General features: G+C 39.8%; 1 protein-coding gene across 7 annotated transcripts in view; it reads left to right on the plus strand.

Moving 5' to 3' along the window:
• Nucleotides 1-16,095, plus strand: part of bbs9 (Bardet-Biedl syndrome 9) — a 562,903-nt gene that overhangs the window by 82,408 nt on the left and 464,400 nt on the right. For all 7 annotated transcript variants that reach the window (XR_009643699.1, XM_060822953.1, XM_060822956.1 and 4 more), the window contains exons 9-10: nt 4,701-4,830; nt 15,793-15,974. Coding sequence is in view for 6 of the 7 variants with exons in the window: in XM_060822953.1 (XP_060678936.1) it covers nt 4,701-4,830; nt 15,793-15,974 (312 nt within the window). In the remaining variant the exon portion in view is untranslated. The remainder of the gene's footprint in view (nt 1-4,700; nt 4,831-15,792; nt 15,975-16,095) is intronic.

Consider the following 16,095-nt stretch of genomic DNA (forward strand, 5'->3'; position numbering starts at 1 on the left):
TTTTTAAAAATCATCTTGATATTTCACATGTTTGTGCACAAATATTTGGCTATACTTGGCAGTACACGTGCTCAGTCATTTGATCATTCAGGTAATTTGTGTCAGCAAACTTCTCCCTTGTCTTGTTTCTAAATGGCATACCTGCCCTTAATCTGAAACTGTGTCCCTGGTTCTCAGAGCTAGTCAGGGGAGACTTTTTTTCTACAGTCACCTTGTCTAGCCCTCCAAACATTTTGTAAGTTTCAATTAGATTGACTCTTATTTTTGTAAACTCCAGAACTCCAAACTTGCTGTGCACATGATCACTTTTTAAAACTTAAGTGCAACCAAGGATTTACCCTGAAGGAAATGCAAAATCAACAATTTATTTTGATGCCATACAAATCTAAAACTAAGTGTGTATAATTTTTCATTTTGTCAACTTCTTACTAAGTCTCACTGTGACACCCGTGACTGCCATGGTCTTAAGTCTGGATTGTTCTTTGAGGCTACTTACGGTATACAGGCCATCACACATGCATTTATGAGGTGGGTGCAATACATGGACTTGATCATCTTAATTTGGGAGAATGCTGTCTCAAAGAGGTATATAGAGTCAAAGTAAGCTTTCACTTTAGAAACAAAAGATGATAGCAGTGGATGATGTCACCATCCACACGCATTCCTCTTCCCATAGTAACTTGCTCTGCATGTGAGGGGATGGATCTCTTAACCTTTTATCCCTTCTCTCATCATTCCAAGCACTCCTACCAGGAGAAACAATGGTTTATGTGTACATTCTTTCAATCTTGTCTTAAATATTTCTGCTGATAACATTGTTTTGTTTTGACTTTTGTTTTTCTTTCTTTGCTTGTTTCAGATTTTCTATTTTTACTTTCAGTTCTCAACACATTTGCTCTAGATATATCTTATGTTTCTATGTTTCTTTCCCTAATCCATCACTATTCTTATTGGCCGAAGAAGATTAATGTGCTCTGTCAATTTTTCCTTCTCTCGCCCAGTCTTTATTTTGTTCTTGTCTCATAAACTACTTGCTCAAAATCTAGAAACATAGAAAATAGGAGCTGGAGTAGGCTATTCAGCCCTTGCAAGCCTGCTTCACTGTTCAATAGTGGGGTTACATTATCTACCGTCCAATCCATCGGCACCTCCGGGTCTACAGAGTCTTGCAAGATGACCACCAATTCATCCATTATTTCAAGGCTCACTTACTTAAGCTCGCTGGGCTGCAAATTAGCTGGTCCCCAGTATTCATTGACCTTTAATTCCATCAATTTACCCCAACACCATTTCCCTGCTAATTTCCTTCAATTCCTCTGTCTCATTAGACCCTGTCTTTTCTAACATTATTGGGACACTATTTATGTCCTCCTTTGTGAAGTCAGAACCTAAGTATATACTTCATTAAATTTTCCTTTACTTTTAAACCATTCCTCCCTTCCTCAGGTTTATATCGTGTGCAGTTTATGTGAAGTTTACAAACATGAAACTGTTTAGTGTGCAGTTTAACCGAGGTTGTAGATAACCTAGATCAAATTTACATTTGCCACCTCTTTGCTCCCTGTTAATAACTTGTCTGTTTCTGACCTACTTTTGTCTTCACTATTTTTTTTCTCTTCATATACTTGTAGAAGCTTTTGTAATCAGTTTGTAAGCAAGCTTACTTTCTTACTCTGTGTTTCTTCCTCTTAATCAATCCCTTTTTTCCTCTTTTCTGAAATCTAAGCTGCTTCCAACACATAGGTCTGCTATTTTTTTTGGCCAGTTTATAGATCCTTCCTCAGATCTAATACTATCCCTAATTTCCCTTGTTAGTTATTATTGTGTCTCCTTCCCCCTTTTAGTTTGTGCAGGTCAGGAATGGACAATTATCATAAATCAAAGAACTGTGGTTAATGGAGATCTGAAATAAAAAAAAGCTCAAACTGCTTGAGAGACTCTGCAGGGCTGGCAGCACCTGTTGTGAAAAAAGAGTTAATATTTTGAGTCCTGTGACCTTCAGAACAAGAAGCAGCTTTGGAAAGGTGGTATTTATGCTGATGAGGGATTGGAGGGAGAAGGAGTGAGTGGATAGGTGGAAAGGAAACCTAAATTGAGAGAGATAAAAGGGAAGGCAGACAAAGGGATTGTTGTCAGTTGGCCAGGGAAGAATGAAACTAGTTAGGTGATAATGACAATGGTGAATCGTTGAAAATGGATTGGCTATACTGAAAGCAAACTATTTCTTGACAGAACCTGCCTCTGTGGGGTAGGTACTAGGAACATGATATTCATGATCTGAAATTGTTAAAAATCAACATTGAGTCCTAAAGGCTGTAAGGTGCCCAAAAGCAAGATGAGGTGTTGTTTCTGCAGCTTGTATTGAGCTTTGATGGAGCACTAAAGCAGGCCTGAGCCAGAAATGTTAGCATGTGACCATGGTGGTCCATATCAGGGGTGGCATGGTGGCTCAGTGGTTAGCACTGCTGCCTCACAGCACTAGGGTCCCAGGTTCGATTCCAGCCCAAAGATGTGCAGGTCAAGTGAATTGGCAATGGTAAATTGCCTGTAGTGTTAGGTGCATTAGTCAGAGGGAAACGGGTCTGCGTGGGTTACTCTTCGGAGGGTCGGTGTGGATTGGTTGGGCCAAAGGGTCTGTTTCGACACTGGAGGGAATCTAATCATCATGGAACAAAAAAACTGTTGCAAATCCTGTATGGGCTTTTAAACATTTGCAATAGCCTATCCACTGTCTTCCTTTAAGTAAGGTTTCTTTATTTATAATACCTAGTTTGTGCCTTATCTCAAAATTGTTTCCTTCATTTAGGTTCTGGACCCCAGTCTCAGAATCAATACACCACTTTCCATTTTAGTGAAGGATTGTGTCATGTGTTATGTTCATTTTTCTCCAAGAAGTCTCACACATCTAGACTGCCAGTTATTCCTTTCTTATTTGATTATACTCAGTCTAGAATGGCCTACTCTCTATTTGGCTCCTTATTGTGTTGATCTACAAAACCAAGCAACACACATTCCAGAAATTTATTCTCTACAGGGTTATAAATAATTTGATTTGCCCAATCTATCTGCAGTTTAGAGGTGTCTTTGATTACCATTGTGCCTTTATTGTTTGCATCTCTAATTTCCTGTTTAATGCCTTCCCCAACAACCCCTAAAATTATTTTCTGCCCTTTGGTGTTTCTAAGCTGTACGCATTCAGATTCCACTCAACAAGAGCCAATATCCTTCTTTACTTTTGTTAATTTAATCTTTAACCAGCAGTGCTACCCCACCTCCTTTCTCTTATTGTTTTTCTTTGCTAAAAACTGAATACACTTAGATTTTCAGATCCCTTTCCTGTCACCCTGCAACTACGTATGCATTCCCTAACTATATCAGACCCATTTATATCTATTTTCATGACTAATTCATTCAATTTAATGTGGATGCTTCATGTGTTAAGACACAAGTACTAAAGGTTTGTCTGTTTAACATTCATGCTCTGTTATAATTGGAAAATGCAGAAGGTGCCGACTCAACTGTACTTAATAGTAACCCAAGAAAAAGCTAGAGGATTAAATACATGAATTTCTGGGTAACTATGAAATTGTCCCCCACCTCACCTCTGACTGCTCTTCACATCCCTAGCTCTGACATCCTTACCCCTGACTAGACAACCACTCCCACTAGCCTGACTTGGCCTGGACTGGTTTGAGCCTGCTGGATCTGGACCAAGCCCGACCCTTCTGAATCTGACATGCCTCCACTTGACTTGGTCTTTCACCGCCAGACCCAGTCTGGTCGACCCACCTGACACCCTACTCTCTCAATTACCTTTGCCACTTACCATTCTACAACCACTTGAAAGTGTCTTTGGGACTAGTAACTCCTGAAACATGACATGTGTTTTTTGGACTATGGTGCTACACCTGCACTGAGTGAATTTCTCCGCAGTATCCTCAAATGGATGTATGTGATGCAGGTCATAATCAGAAGCTTGGCCAGAAAAATTACGCAAAGGAAAGACGGTAACTTTAAAGAACATTGCTGTCAATCATATTTAACTGGAATATCTGGGCCATTGGGCTATGTTTTTCTTAGCTAATTTGAATTGATTAATGTATATCCCATTGAATTTTATTTATTAAGAAATATCAGTGTATTACTGAGTCAATTCACTTTGTCTTTTGTCATCTTTAGTTTTCTTATTGTAAGCGAAACTGTGGAAATATTCTACATAAACCAGCACTTATCTTTATGTTGTATAATTTAAAAAGTGTAAACTGGTCCTCGTCAGATAAGACAAATATTTTGTGAAGATTTAGTCAACTGTGTACCATAACTTGGGAAAATATATTAACAAGTCATAGAGTTGCTGATAAATGTACAAGGTTTGAAAACAATATGACACTTTTTTCCAGTTACTACTCCAGCTTTATCGCATGAAAACATTTTCATAAATTCCAGTCCTGTTTACTTGCATGTGCATCAGACATGGCTGGCACTGGGAAATATGTTCAAACTTATCTTTGTCAAGTGCTTTGACTTAACAACCTAAAACCTTGTAACCACCATATAATGTTATGTAAATTGTTATGATCTCCAGTGAGTTAAAACAGGAAAGACAAATTTGCTTGTAGATGTGAGAATGCTACATTATATATGGTGTTTGTTTTGTTGGGGAAATGAGTAATTTATTTCTTCCGGTGTTTACCTTGTAGTGTTGGAAGGAACAATAAACACTCTCATTGGGAACCACAATAACAAGCTGCTGATATACCAAGATGTAACTCTGAAATGGGTTGCACAGCTTCCTCATGTTCCTGTGTCTGTACATGTTGCTAACTTCCAGTGAGTATCCCAATGTTTTTAAAAAAAATCTATCACTGTCAGTGCAATATGGCAGAATGTATTTAGTCATCTGTTTCCCAGTTTTAGTGTAATGTGTGCTGATATCTTGCCTGGCTTATTTTAGTATGATGCAGATCACAAGATGTAAGTAAAGAGAAGGTCAAAATGACTGGTTATTTTCAAAATCAAATGTTTATCCTGTGTTGAAATCAAAATGGCATCATCTCTAATAGACATCTGTCTAAAAGATTTTATAGTTTCATACTTGGAATCATTATTTGTAGAACAATATACAATTCTTTCATAAATGAATAACTTCATTATTAGCTTGGAATACCAATTTCTTTCCTTACATAATACAAATATAAACAGGATTGAAATAAAATGTGCACTTGCTGTTTTGATTTATTAGAGAAGTATAACAGGATTTTAATCTTGAAATTGCAACAACTTGCATTAATTTTGCACTTTTATCAAACTACTCATTGAGGTCTTTAAAAAAATTAGTAATCTAAAAATAATTTGAACTTCCTCTCTAAACTTAGAGTCATAGTCATACGATATACAGCATGGAAACAGACCCTTCGGTCCAACCCATCCATGCCAACCAGATATCCCAACTCAATCTAGTCCCACCTCTAAACTTAGTGTCATAGTCATAGAGATATACAGCATGGAAACAGACCCTTCGGTCCAACCCGTCCATGCCGACCAGATATCCCAACCCAATCAGCATCCAGCCCATATCTGTCCAAACCCTTCCTGTTGATATACCATCCAAATACCTCTTAAATGTTGCAATTGTACCAGCCTCCACCACATCCTCTGGTAGCTCATTCCATACACATACTACCCTCTGCGTGAAAAAGTTGCCCCTTAGGTCTCTTTTATATCTTTCCCCTCTCACCCAAAACCTATGCCCTCTAGTTCTGGACTCCCCGACCCCAGGGAAAAGACTTTGTCTATTTATCCTATCCATGCCCCTCATAATTTTGTAAATGTCTATAAGGTCACCCCTCAGCCTCTGACACTCCAGGGAAAACAGCCCCAGCCTGTTCAACCTCTTCCTGTAGTTCAGATCCTCCAACCCTGCCAACATCCTTGTAACTGTTTTTTCAATCCTTTCAAGTTTCACAACATCTTTCCAATAGGAAGGAGACCAGAATTGCATGCAATATTCCAACAGTGGCCTAACCAATGTCCTGTACAGACGCAACATGACCTCCCAACTCCTGCACTCAATACTCTGACCAATAAAGAAAAGCATACCCAATGCCTTCTTTGCTTTTCTACCTACCTGCGACTCCACTTTCAAGGAGTTATGAACCTGTACTCCAAGGTCTTTTTGTTCAGCAACACTCCCTAGGACCTTACCATTAAGTGTATAAGTCCTGCTAAGATTTGCTTTCCCAAAATGCAGCACCTCGCATTTATCTGAATTAAACTCCATCTGCCACTTCTCAGCCCATTGGCCCATCTGGTCCAGATCCTATTGTAATCTGAGGTAACCCTCTTCGCTGTCCAATACACCTCCAATTTTGATGTAATCTGCAAACTTACTAACTGTACGTCTTATGCTCGCATCCAAATCATTTATGTAAACGACAAAAAGTAGAGGACCCAGCACCGATCCTTGTGGCACTCCACTGGTCACAGGCCTCCAGTCTGAAAAACAAACCTCCACCACCACCCTCTGTCTTCTACCTTTGAGCCAGTTCTATTTCCAAATGGCTAGTTCTCCCTGTATTCTGTGAGATCTAACCTTGCTAATCAATCTCCCATGTGGAATCTTGTCGAATGCCTTATTGAAGTCCATATAGATCACATCTACTGCTCTGCCCTCATCAATCTTCTTTGTTACTTCTTCAAAAAACTCAATCAAGTTTGTGAGATATGATTTCCCACGCACAAAGCCATGTTGACTATCCTGAATCAGTCCTTGCCTTTCCAAATATATGGACATCCTGTCACTCAAGATTCCCACCAACAACTTGCCCACCACCGAGGTCAGGCTCACTGGTCTATAGTTCCCTGACTTGTCTTTACCGCCCGCCTTAAACAGTGGCACTAGGTTTGCCAACCTCCAGTCTTCCGGCACCTCACCTGTGACTATAGATGATACAAATATCTCAGCAAGAGACCCAGCAGTCACTTCTCTAGCTCCCCACAGAGTTCTCGGGTACAGTTGGTCAGGTCCTGGGGATTTATCCACTTTTAACCGTTTCAAGACATCCAGCACTTCCTCCTCTGTAATCTGGACATTTTACAAGATGTCACCATCTATTTCCCTACAGTCTATATCTTCCATATCCTTTTCCACAGTAAATACTGATGCAAAATATTCATTTAGTATCTCACCCATTTTCTGTGGCTCCACACAAAGGCCGCTTTGCTGATCTTTGAGGGGCCCTATCTCTCCCTAGTTACCCTTTTGTCCTTAATATATTTGTAAAACCCTTTGGATTCTCCTTAATTCTATTTGCCAAAGCTATCTGATGTCCCCATTTTGCCCTCCTGATTTCCCTCTTAAGTATACTCCTACTTTCTTTCTACTCTTCTAAGGATTCACTCGATCTATCCTGTCTATACCTGACATATGCTTCCTTCTTTTTCTTAACTAAACCCTCAATTTCTTTAGTCATCCAGCATTCCCTATACCTACCAGCCTTCCCTCTCACCTTGACAGGAATATACTTTCTCTGAATTCTGGTTATCTCATTTCTAAAGGCTTCCCATTTTCCAGCCATCCCTTTACCTGCGAACATTTGCCTCCAATCAGCTTTTGAAGGTTCTTGCCTACTACCCTCAAAATTATCCTTTCTCCAATTTAGAACTTCAACTTTTAGATCTTGTCTATCCTTTTCTATCACTATTTTAAAACGGATAGAATTATGGTCGCTGGCCACAAAGTGTTCCCCCACTGACACTTCAGTCACCTGCCCTGCCTTATTTCCCAAGAGTAGGTCAAGCTTTGCACCTTTTCTAGTTGGTACATCCACATCCTGAATAAGAAAATTGTCTTGTACACACTTAACAAATTCCTCTCTTTCTAAACATTTAACACCATGGTAGTCCCACTCGATAGTTGGAAAGTTAAAATCCTCTACCATAACTACCCTATTATTCTTACAGATAGCTGAGATCTCCTTACAAATTTATTTCTCAATTTCCCTCTGACTGTTGGGGGGTCTATAATACCATTCCAATAAGGTGATCATCCCTTTCTTATTTCTCAGTTCCATCCAACTAACTTCCCTGGATGAATTTCCGGGAATATCCTCTCTCAGTACAGCTGTAATGCTATCCCTTATCAAAAATGCCACTCCCCCTCCTCTCTTGCCTCCCTTTCTATCCTTCCTGTAGCAATTGTATTCTGAACATTAAGCTGCCAGTCCTGCCCATCCCTGAGCCATGTTTCCGTAATTGCTATGATATCCCAGTCCCATGTTCCTAACCATGCCCTGAGTTCATCTGCCTTCCCTGTTAGGCCCGTTGCATTGAAATAAATGCAGTTTAATTTATTAGTCCTACCTTGTCCCTGCCTGCTCTGACTGTTTGACTCACTTCTGTTCTCAGCTGTATCCGTCTCAGATCGATCTCTTTCCTCACTATCTCCCTGGATCCCACCCCCCCATTTTACTAGTTTAAATCCTCCCAAGCAGTTCTAGCAAATTTTCCTGCCACTATATTAGTCCCTTTCCAATTTAGGTGCAATCCATCCTTCTTGTACAGGTCACTTCTACCCCAAAAGAGATTCCAATGATCCAAAATTGTGAATCCTTCTCCCATACACCAGCTCCTCAGCCATGCATTCATCTGCCCCATCCTCCTATTCCTGCCCTCACTAGCTCGTAGCACTGGGAGTAATCCAGATATTATTACCTTGAAGACCTCCTTTTTAAATTTCTGCCTAACTCTCTGTAATCTCCCTTCAGAGTCTCAACCTTTTCCCTTCCAATATCATTGGTTCCAATGTGGACAATGACTTCCTGCTGGCCCCTCTCCCCCTTAGGAACATTCTGCACCCTCTCTGAGACATCCTTGATCCTGGTACCAGGGAAACAACACACCATTCTGCTTTTTCTCTGCTAACCACATGAAACGTCTGTCTGTACCTCTGACTACAGAATCCCCTAAAACAATTGATCTCTTGGAAGCTGACGTTCCCCTCGTTGCATTAGAGCCAGTCTCAATACCAGAAACTTGGCTGTTCATGGTACGTTCCCCTGAGAATCCATCACCTCCTACATTTTTCTAAACAGCATACCTGTTTCAAATGGGTATATCCACAAAAGACTCCTGCCCTAGGTGCCGACTTCTCTCACCCTTCCTGGAGTTAACCCATCTATGTGACTGTATCTGAGACTTTCCCCCCTTCCTATAACTGCCATCCATCACATACTGTTGCTGTTGAAAATTCCTCATCGCTTCTATCTGTCTCTCCAACCGATCCACTTGATCTGACAAGATTCGCATCCAACAGCATTTATGGCAGCTTTAATCCACAGTAAACCTTAAACTCTCCCACATCTGACAAGAAGTACATTTCACTGCAAAGGCCATTTTTGCTCCTTCACAACCTACAGTCCCAGAAAATAACACCGTCTTATTCCTCTATAAACACTGCCCAGGTTAACTTAATAGCTATAGCTTATATTTTAAGTTTAATCAAGAGACTTATCTCCAAAAACATATAATCAAGAAAGAATCCACTATACTCACTACTGCAGCCTTTCTCTTGGACAGACTTAAAACAACAATTAACTTATCTGATTCTGTGCTGTGAACTTCGCCCAACAGTTCCTCCAAGATTAGTTGTGAATTTTACTGTCTGTTAATTTTCCCAGATGCACTCTGATGTCCAGCAATACACGAATTCAAACGGCAAAGGCAGTAACTGTGCAAGTTCTCTCTCTCTCTCCTGCACTGTCCTCGCCATGTAACTTCACACGAGTGGGATAATTAATTATTGAATTGTTGATGTTGATTCCTATTCTTTGCTGTTTTCCCCTGCTCACCCTGTACATTATTCTGCCACACAGAAAGTAAAATGTTTACAAAGTTTCAACATCATTGGTACACTGTTCTACTTTTCCATTTTCAGGTTACAATTTCAGTAGGCATCTATGAAGACACACGTCCTGCTTCAGTTTCTTGCTGAGTAGCCAGTTTATCCTTATTGTACCTACATGTGCACAGAAATTAAAATAAGCAAATTTTCTCCCTGTGCAAATTCCAGCACATATTGTATTTCCCCTGACATAATGCTATGATACAACCCCACGTCTTCATTCTTGATGTAAAATGATGCAACTTATTTTAGAACATCTGTTTACTTTTCAAGCGACAAGTACAGGTTTGATTCTTTTGAATAAGAAACTCCATCATAAATCTGATAGTGCAATAATGCCTATTTTCATTGGACCAATCTCAAAGATAGTTTTGAACTCCAGTGCAAAATAATTACAGTACCTGTTTCTTAGTAATACTTTCTATTGTCTTCCTATTCCTATAATCTCATTTGTGGATTTGTTTAGTAAATGGCTAGAAAACATTACGTATTGTGGTTGTGTTTTTTTGTGGAATTGTAAGTTGCAGAGTTGAACTTATTAACAGGATTATTTGATTGTCAGAAATAATTTGGATGAGAATGTAGGAGGCATGATTAGTAAGTTTGCAGATGACATTAAAGTTGATGGTATAGTGGACAGTGAAGAAGATTATCTAAAGATTGCAAAGAGACTGTTTCCATGCTGTACATCTTTATGACTCTATGAGCTTGATCAAATGGGCCAATGGGCCGAGGAGTGGCAGATGGAGTTTTAAGTTGGATAAATGTGAGATAATGCAGTTTGATAGAATAAACAAGGTAAGGACTCAAACAATTAATGGAAGGGCTCTGGGTAGTGCTGTAGAACAGAGACCTAGGATTTCAGATACCTGTACATAATTTTTTGTAATTAACTTCACAGGTAAGATGGTGTTTTGCATGCTTGTCTTCATTGCTCAGACTATGAGTGTAGGAGTTGGGACGTCATGTTGAGGTTATACAGGATGGTGGTGATACCTTTTCTGAGGTACTGTGTGCAGTTCTGGTTGCCCTGTTGAAGAAGGTTCAGAAAAGATTTAGCAGGATGTTACCACTTTTGGAGGGTTTGAGTTATAAATATAGCTGGGATTTTTTTCACTGGAATGTAGAAGGTTGAGGGTTACCTTACATAGCGATTTATAAAATCATGAGAGGCATAGATAAGGTGGATAGGATGGGGGATGTCAAAACTAGGAGGCATATTTTTAAATTGGGAGGAAGAAGACTTAAAAAGAATCTGAGGGGCAACTTTTTTTATACAGAGAATGGTTCATGTGTGGAATGAACTGCCACCAAAGTAGTGGATGCAGATACAGTGGATTCCTGAAGAAGGGCTTATGCCCGAAACGTCGAATCTCCGGTTCCCTGGATGCTGCCTGACCTGCTGCGCTTTTTCAGCAACACATTTTCAACGCAGATGCAGATACAGTTACAACATTTAAAAGATATTTGGATAAGTACATGAGTAGCAAAGTTTTGGAGGGATATGGGCCAAACGCAAACAAATGGGACTAGTTTAGTTTGGAAACATGGTCGGTGTGGACTAGTACCAAAGAGTCTGTTTCCTTGCTGTGTGATTCTATGACTCTATGCTTAGCAATATGAATATAGGACTAGCTTTTCATAAATTGCAGATCCTTCACTGTTAATTAGGTCATTAATAAATGTAATTGTCTGTGAAGAGATGTCTGGTAATCAAAATTAAAGGAGCTTGGACTTATAGGTTTTCTTTCCATTGTTGTGTGTCACACATGAGTCGACTCCTTTCTACTTTATCACTTATTTTACTTATAATATTGGCCGCACATTAAAGAACCAATCTGTCAACAGTTTTTAAATGAGTTGCCCCATGTCTATAATTTCTGTCAAATAGTCTGCAAGCATCCTGTGCAAGCTTTTGCTGAAGCAGATCTACATCGAAGAGGCTATTCTTGTTCATTTGTTCTGCATAGTATCAAATTTACTTGTTTCTCCTTAAAAATATATCTTTATTGCTTAACATCTAACAGTATATTGAATCAGTTTTATATTGCATTGACAATGCTGTAGTTATTTTTGTTACAAGGGTGCCCAGTGGAACTGATGCCATTGTAGATGACCTTTCCTTAGAAATGTTCGGCGATAACAACACACAGAAAATTCTTTTATCACAGTGTCGGGAGTTAGGCTAAGAGATCCAAAGTTGTTTGAAGTCTGTTGGCTTTCTTTTAGTTTTATCAGACTGTATCTCCACTTTCACTTCTCTTAATGCACAATCCTTTCAACCACCGACCTCCTAAGTTGAGAGTGATGATAAAGTGAAATTCAATACAACAGAATTTTTTTTTTAACCTCCTGAGTTCTAAGGTAGCTTTGCTTTTTCTCGTTCTCGTTCTCACATCAGCTTACCAATTTGAAAGAATTTTTGTATTAATAATAGTTGTAAGTAAGCAGTGGCTTGGTAATACAGATATAGAGAATCGTTGAAAAATAAGATGCGCTTCCAAAAGCTTTCTTTCTTGCTCTCATTGGGACAGAATTACAAGAATACCAAACTTCAAAGGAAAAGGCAGTAGGCACTACGTGGGAAGTGTACTGATTTGGTTGGAAAATGGCATTGATTGGTAGATATTTGAGACTATCTGCAGTCAAAGTGTCAGTAACTTTTGAGGGATTAGTATTTTTTAAACTTCTTTAATCTTTGGGGTACTTGCAGAGATTGCTCATCTCTCAGAGGGACCTGACTTAACCAGGTGCAACAGAGAAAATTATAGCATAGCAAACAGTGTAGGTGAACATAGATTTATAAAAGTGAAAGGTCATCCACAAAGATATCACCCATGTCATCCATGTGCCTTCAGTATGTTTTCTTTTTTTTTCGTCTGGATCCTACTATTTCTAAGTGCAGTCCTAGCTTTAGCAGCTGGAGTAGAGGAAGCTTGGCCTGGAAAACCTGGGCAGATTTTTCCCAGCTGCTTTTGGGTCTCGATGGCCCAGGCTTGTGGAAAGTATGGTGTCCAGGTGCAGGCTCACCTCTTTGATTTGTATGTCTGTACACTTTGGGATGAGGTTGTTGTGGAAGGGCCAGGCATCTTTGGAGTGTGTTAATGAGAAGCTTTTGGGGATCCTGTATAGGCACCCGATGATACCATTCTGTTTCCCTGAGTAGAAGGGATACCTGGAGGGAGGTCAAAGTCATTGTTCCTTTCTCACCTTGCCATTCATGCTGGCATCTGTGGCTAGACCGACAGACTGCTAATTTGTGCACATAGCTGACTGACTTTGAGTATGCTGGACCTGGATCTCCAAGGCAGTTGCTAATCTGATAATGGATACAGCTATATGCAGGCATGCTGGAGCCAGGACAGCGCCAATAACTTTGGTAGACACCTCAATCCTTTGAACTCATTTACCAAGTAATTTCGATAAATCTGCTCCCGATTGTATGCTTGTCTATACATTTTGACAAAGTTATTGATGGCTATGACAATTGGATCATCTGCCTGAGGCTGAACAGGTCTGTGGTCTCCACTGTTTCTATGGAGACCAGAGACTTGGGGTGATTCCTCCTTGAAAGGTTGCAGAGAAATGCCGTTGATGTGATCACTGGGTTGTGCCCCAACATCTAATCTACATAGAGTATCCACCAGAGTGAAAGTCTGTAAGCTAGTGGTAGGTACAGGGAAAACTTTGCTGATGCACCCTCAGACGGTTCAGTAAATTCCTCCTCAGAGGTAAAGATTGAACTTGGGTCTCTGGCACTGGCCTCTTTGGGTCAGAGGTTCACTGTGTCCTGCTAGTGCCTTTGTAAGAAAAAACTGGGAATTAGTTGTCTAAGGGGGTTAAAAGATTGTGTAGATTAAGAATAAATTGACACTTATGGCAATGAAATAGGAATGCAATGCAACATAGCAGAATAACACTTACCAGGTTGATTGGTCATTGAGGTATTCTTGTACCCATATGAGCTGCTGTGCCCTTCTGTAGCTAAATATCGAGCTATCTGTTCATTGGAAATGAAGAGCCTGATGTCTGGCACTCTGTCATTGAGCTTAGCTCTCTTGGCATGGTTATAGGCCAACCCTTGCTTTATTGAGAAAAACGGGAGGGATTGAGTATGATGGAAGTTAGTGGTAATCATGAGCAAGAGAGAGGATGGATTGTCCCAGTGAATGAGTCAGAAGCACAGAGATCAGGAAGGTTAGGAGTTTGGGAGGATAAGGTGGTGGAGAGCTGTTGCTCATGTGCCTTAGTGGGATGTGCATGAGATAGCAGAGAGAAGATGGTGGTTCTAGCCCTTGTGGAGTGCTACACTTTCTTGCTACACAGCTGGGTGTCCTGCTTCAACCAGAACCCAAGCTGCTGTCTGAATCCATGCTGGCTTGCTCTGGTTGTGTGGCTTTTAGTGTTACTTAACTGGGAAAAGGATGTCTATCCTCTGTACCACTCTATCTGCCAGCCCCTCCAGCATCTGTCCATGAGGTGAGGTGTCTGCTTTCTTTAAATGCCATAACAGTTGAGCAGCAAGTGTGAGGGGCAGTTCATGGAATGCTTGATTGGTCCATTAGTGAATCAGAATTTTGCAGAATCAATGTTCACTCCCTTCCAGCCTGATCCACAGGGCTGGAAGAGTTTAGAACAACCTGAGGCTCAAAATAAGCTCAAAATAATTTACTTTTTAAAAAATCTACTCTGCAGTGCCTAGGTTCTGATTCTTGATGTTAAAATGTTAAAAAATATTTATGGCAAAGAAGAAGTTTGACGCGTACAAAGTTGTACATACCCTCAGTTTTGAACTTTAGTGTAACAACAACATTGACAAATACAAATTTACGCAAGAAAAACCAGAGTAGCTTTTCTATTCTCTTGAGCCTACTCTGCCATTCAGTAGGTTTGTGGCTTATCTGTTTGTGTTTTGAATTCTACATTACCATCTTACCCCAAAAAAGCCTAGATTCCCCTGCCTATCTAGAAAGAAAACTAACCACAATATTCAAATGACACTCCTGGTAATGATTTTTTTGTAACAAAAAGAGAGCACCAGTATGCCAGTACATTTATTTCTCAATATTGCTGATTTATTGCTGTTTTTTTCTCCTCTGGGACAAGAATTTATCCATCTCTGTCATAAAATTGTCAATGACAAACCAAACCTCCCTCCCTTTCCACCCCCACTAAACAACAGCTCCACCAGCAACAACACCATCACCACAAACATCATACGTTCAGAGGCAGAGTTCCAAAGTCTCTGAACCCTCTGAATTAAAAACATTTCTCATCTCTGCCCTGAAAGGCGACTCCTAATTTTAAAACAGTGCCTCCCAGTTGTGGATTGACCTATGGAGGAAATGTCCTTTCCACACCCACCTTGTCAAGATCATTCAGGATCCTGTACATTTCAATCAAATTACCCCTCACTCCCAAACACCTATAGAAATCAGCCTACCCTGAAAAAACTATCCTCATATGATAATCCATTCATTCCAAGTATCAATCAATCTTCTCTGAACCACCTTCAATGCATTGACATCATATCTGAAATAAGGAAACCAAAACTTCACACAGTTTTTGAGATGTGGTATCGCTAATGCCATTATAATTGAAACTTAATATCCTTACTTTTATATTGAATTCCTTTTGTAATAAAGGCTAACATCCCATTGGCCTTTGTGATGATGTGCTGTGCTCACATACCAACTTTTATGATGCGTGCACCAGAATACTAAGTCCCTTTACACCCCAGAATTCTCCATTTTTTCTCCATTTGAGTAATTGCATTTTTATTCTTTTTGCCAAAGTGAACATTTTACAGAAATGGGAATAAAATAAAAGTGAGTTTAAAAAAAATCAATCAGCTTTAAATCTGTAAATGTTTTAATCTGTTTCCTGTGCAGGGACTTGAAGGGAGTAGTGGTGACTTTAAGTGATGGTGGCCATTTGCAGTGCTCCTACTTGGGCACAGATCCTTCCTTCTTCCAGGCTCCAAAAGTGGAATCCAGGGAGCTGGATTATGATGAAATGGACACAGAAATGAAAGAGCTTCTCAAGGTCATCAAGGAAGCTACAAAATCACAAGGTGCACAGAGTCAAAAGTGATGAAAAATCCCTCAGTTTGAAAATTGTTCCTTTATTTAATACACATGATCTTTAATCTGCTAAATAATATATCTTTCTTAAAACAACTTATTTTACACAAC

Source organism: Hemiscyllium ocellatum, chromosome 4, assembly GCF_020745735.1.
Source record: "Hemiscyllium ocellatum isolate sHemOce1 chromosome 4, sHemOce1.pat.X.cur, whole genome shotgun sequence".
In the NCBI taxonomy this organism is placed as follows: Eukaryota; Metazoa; Chordata; class Chondrichthyes; order Orectolobiformes; family Hemiscylliidae; genus Hemiscyllium; species Hemiscyllium ocellatum.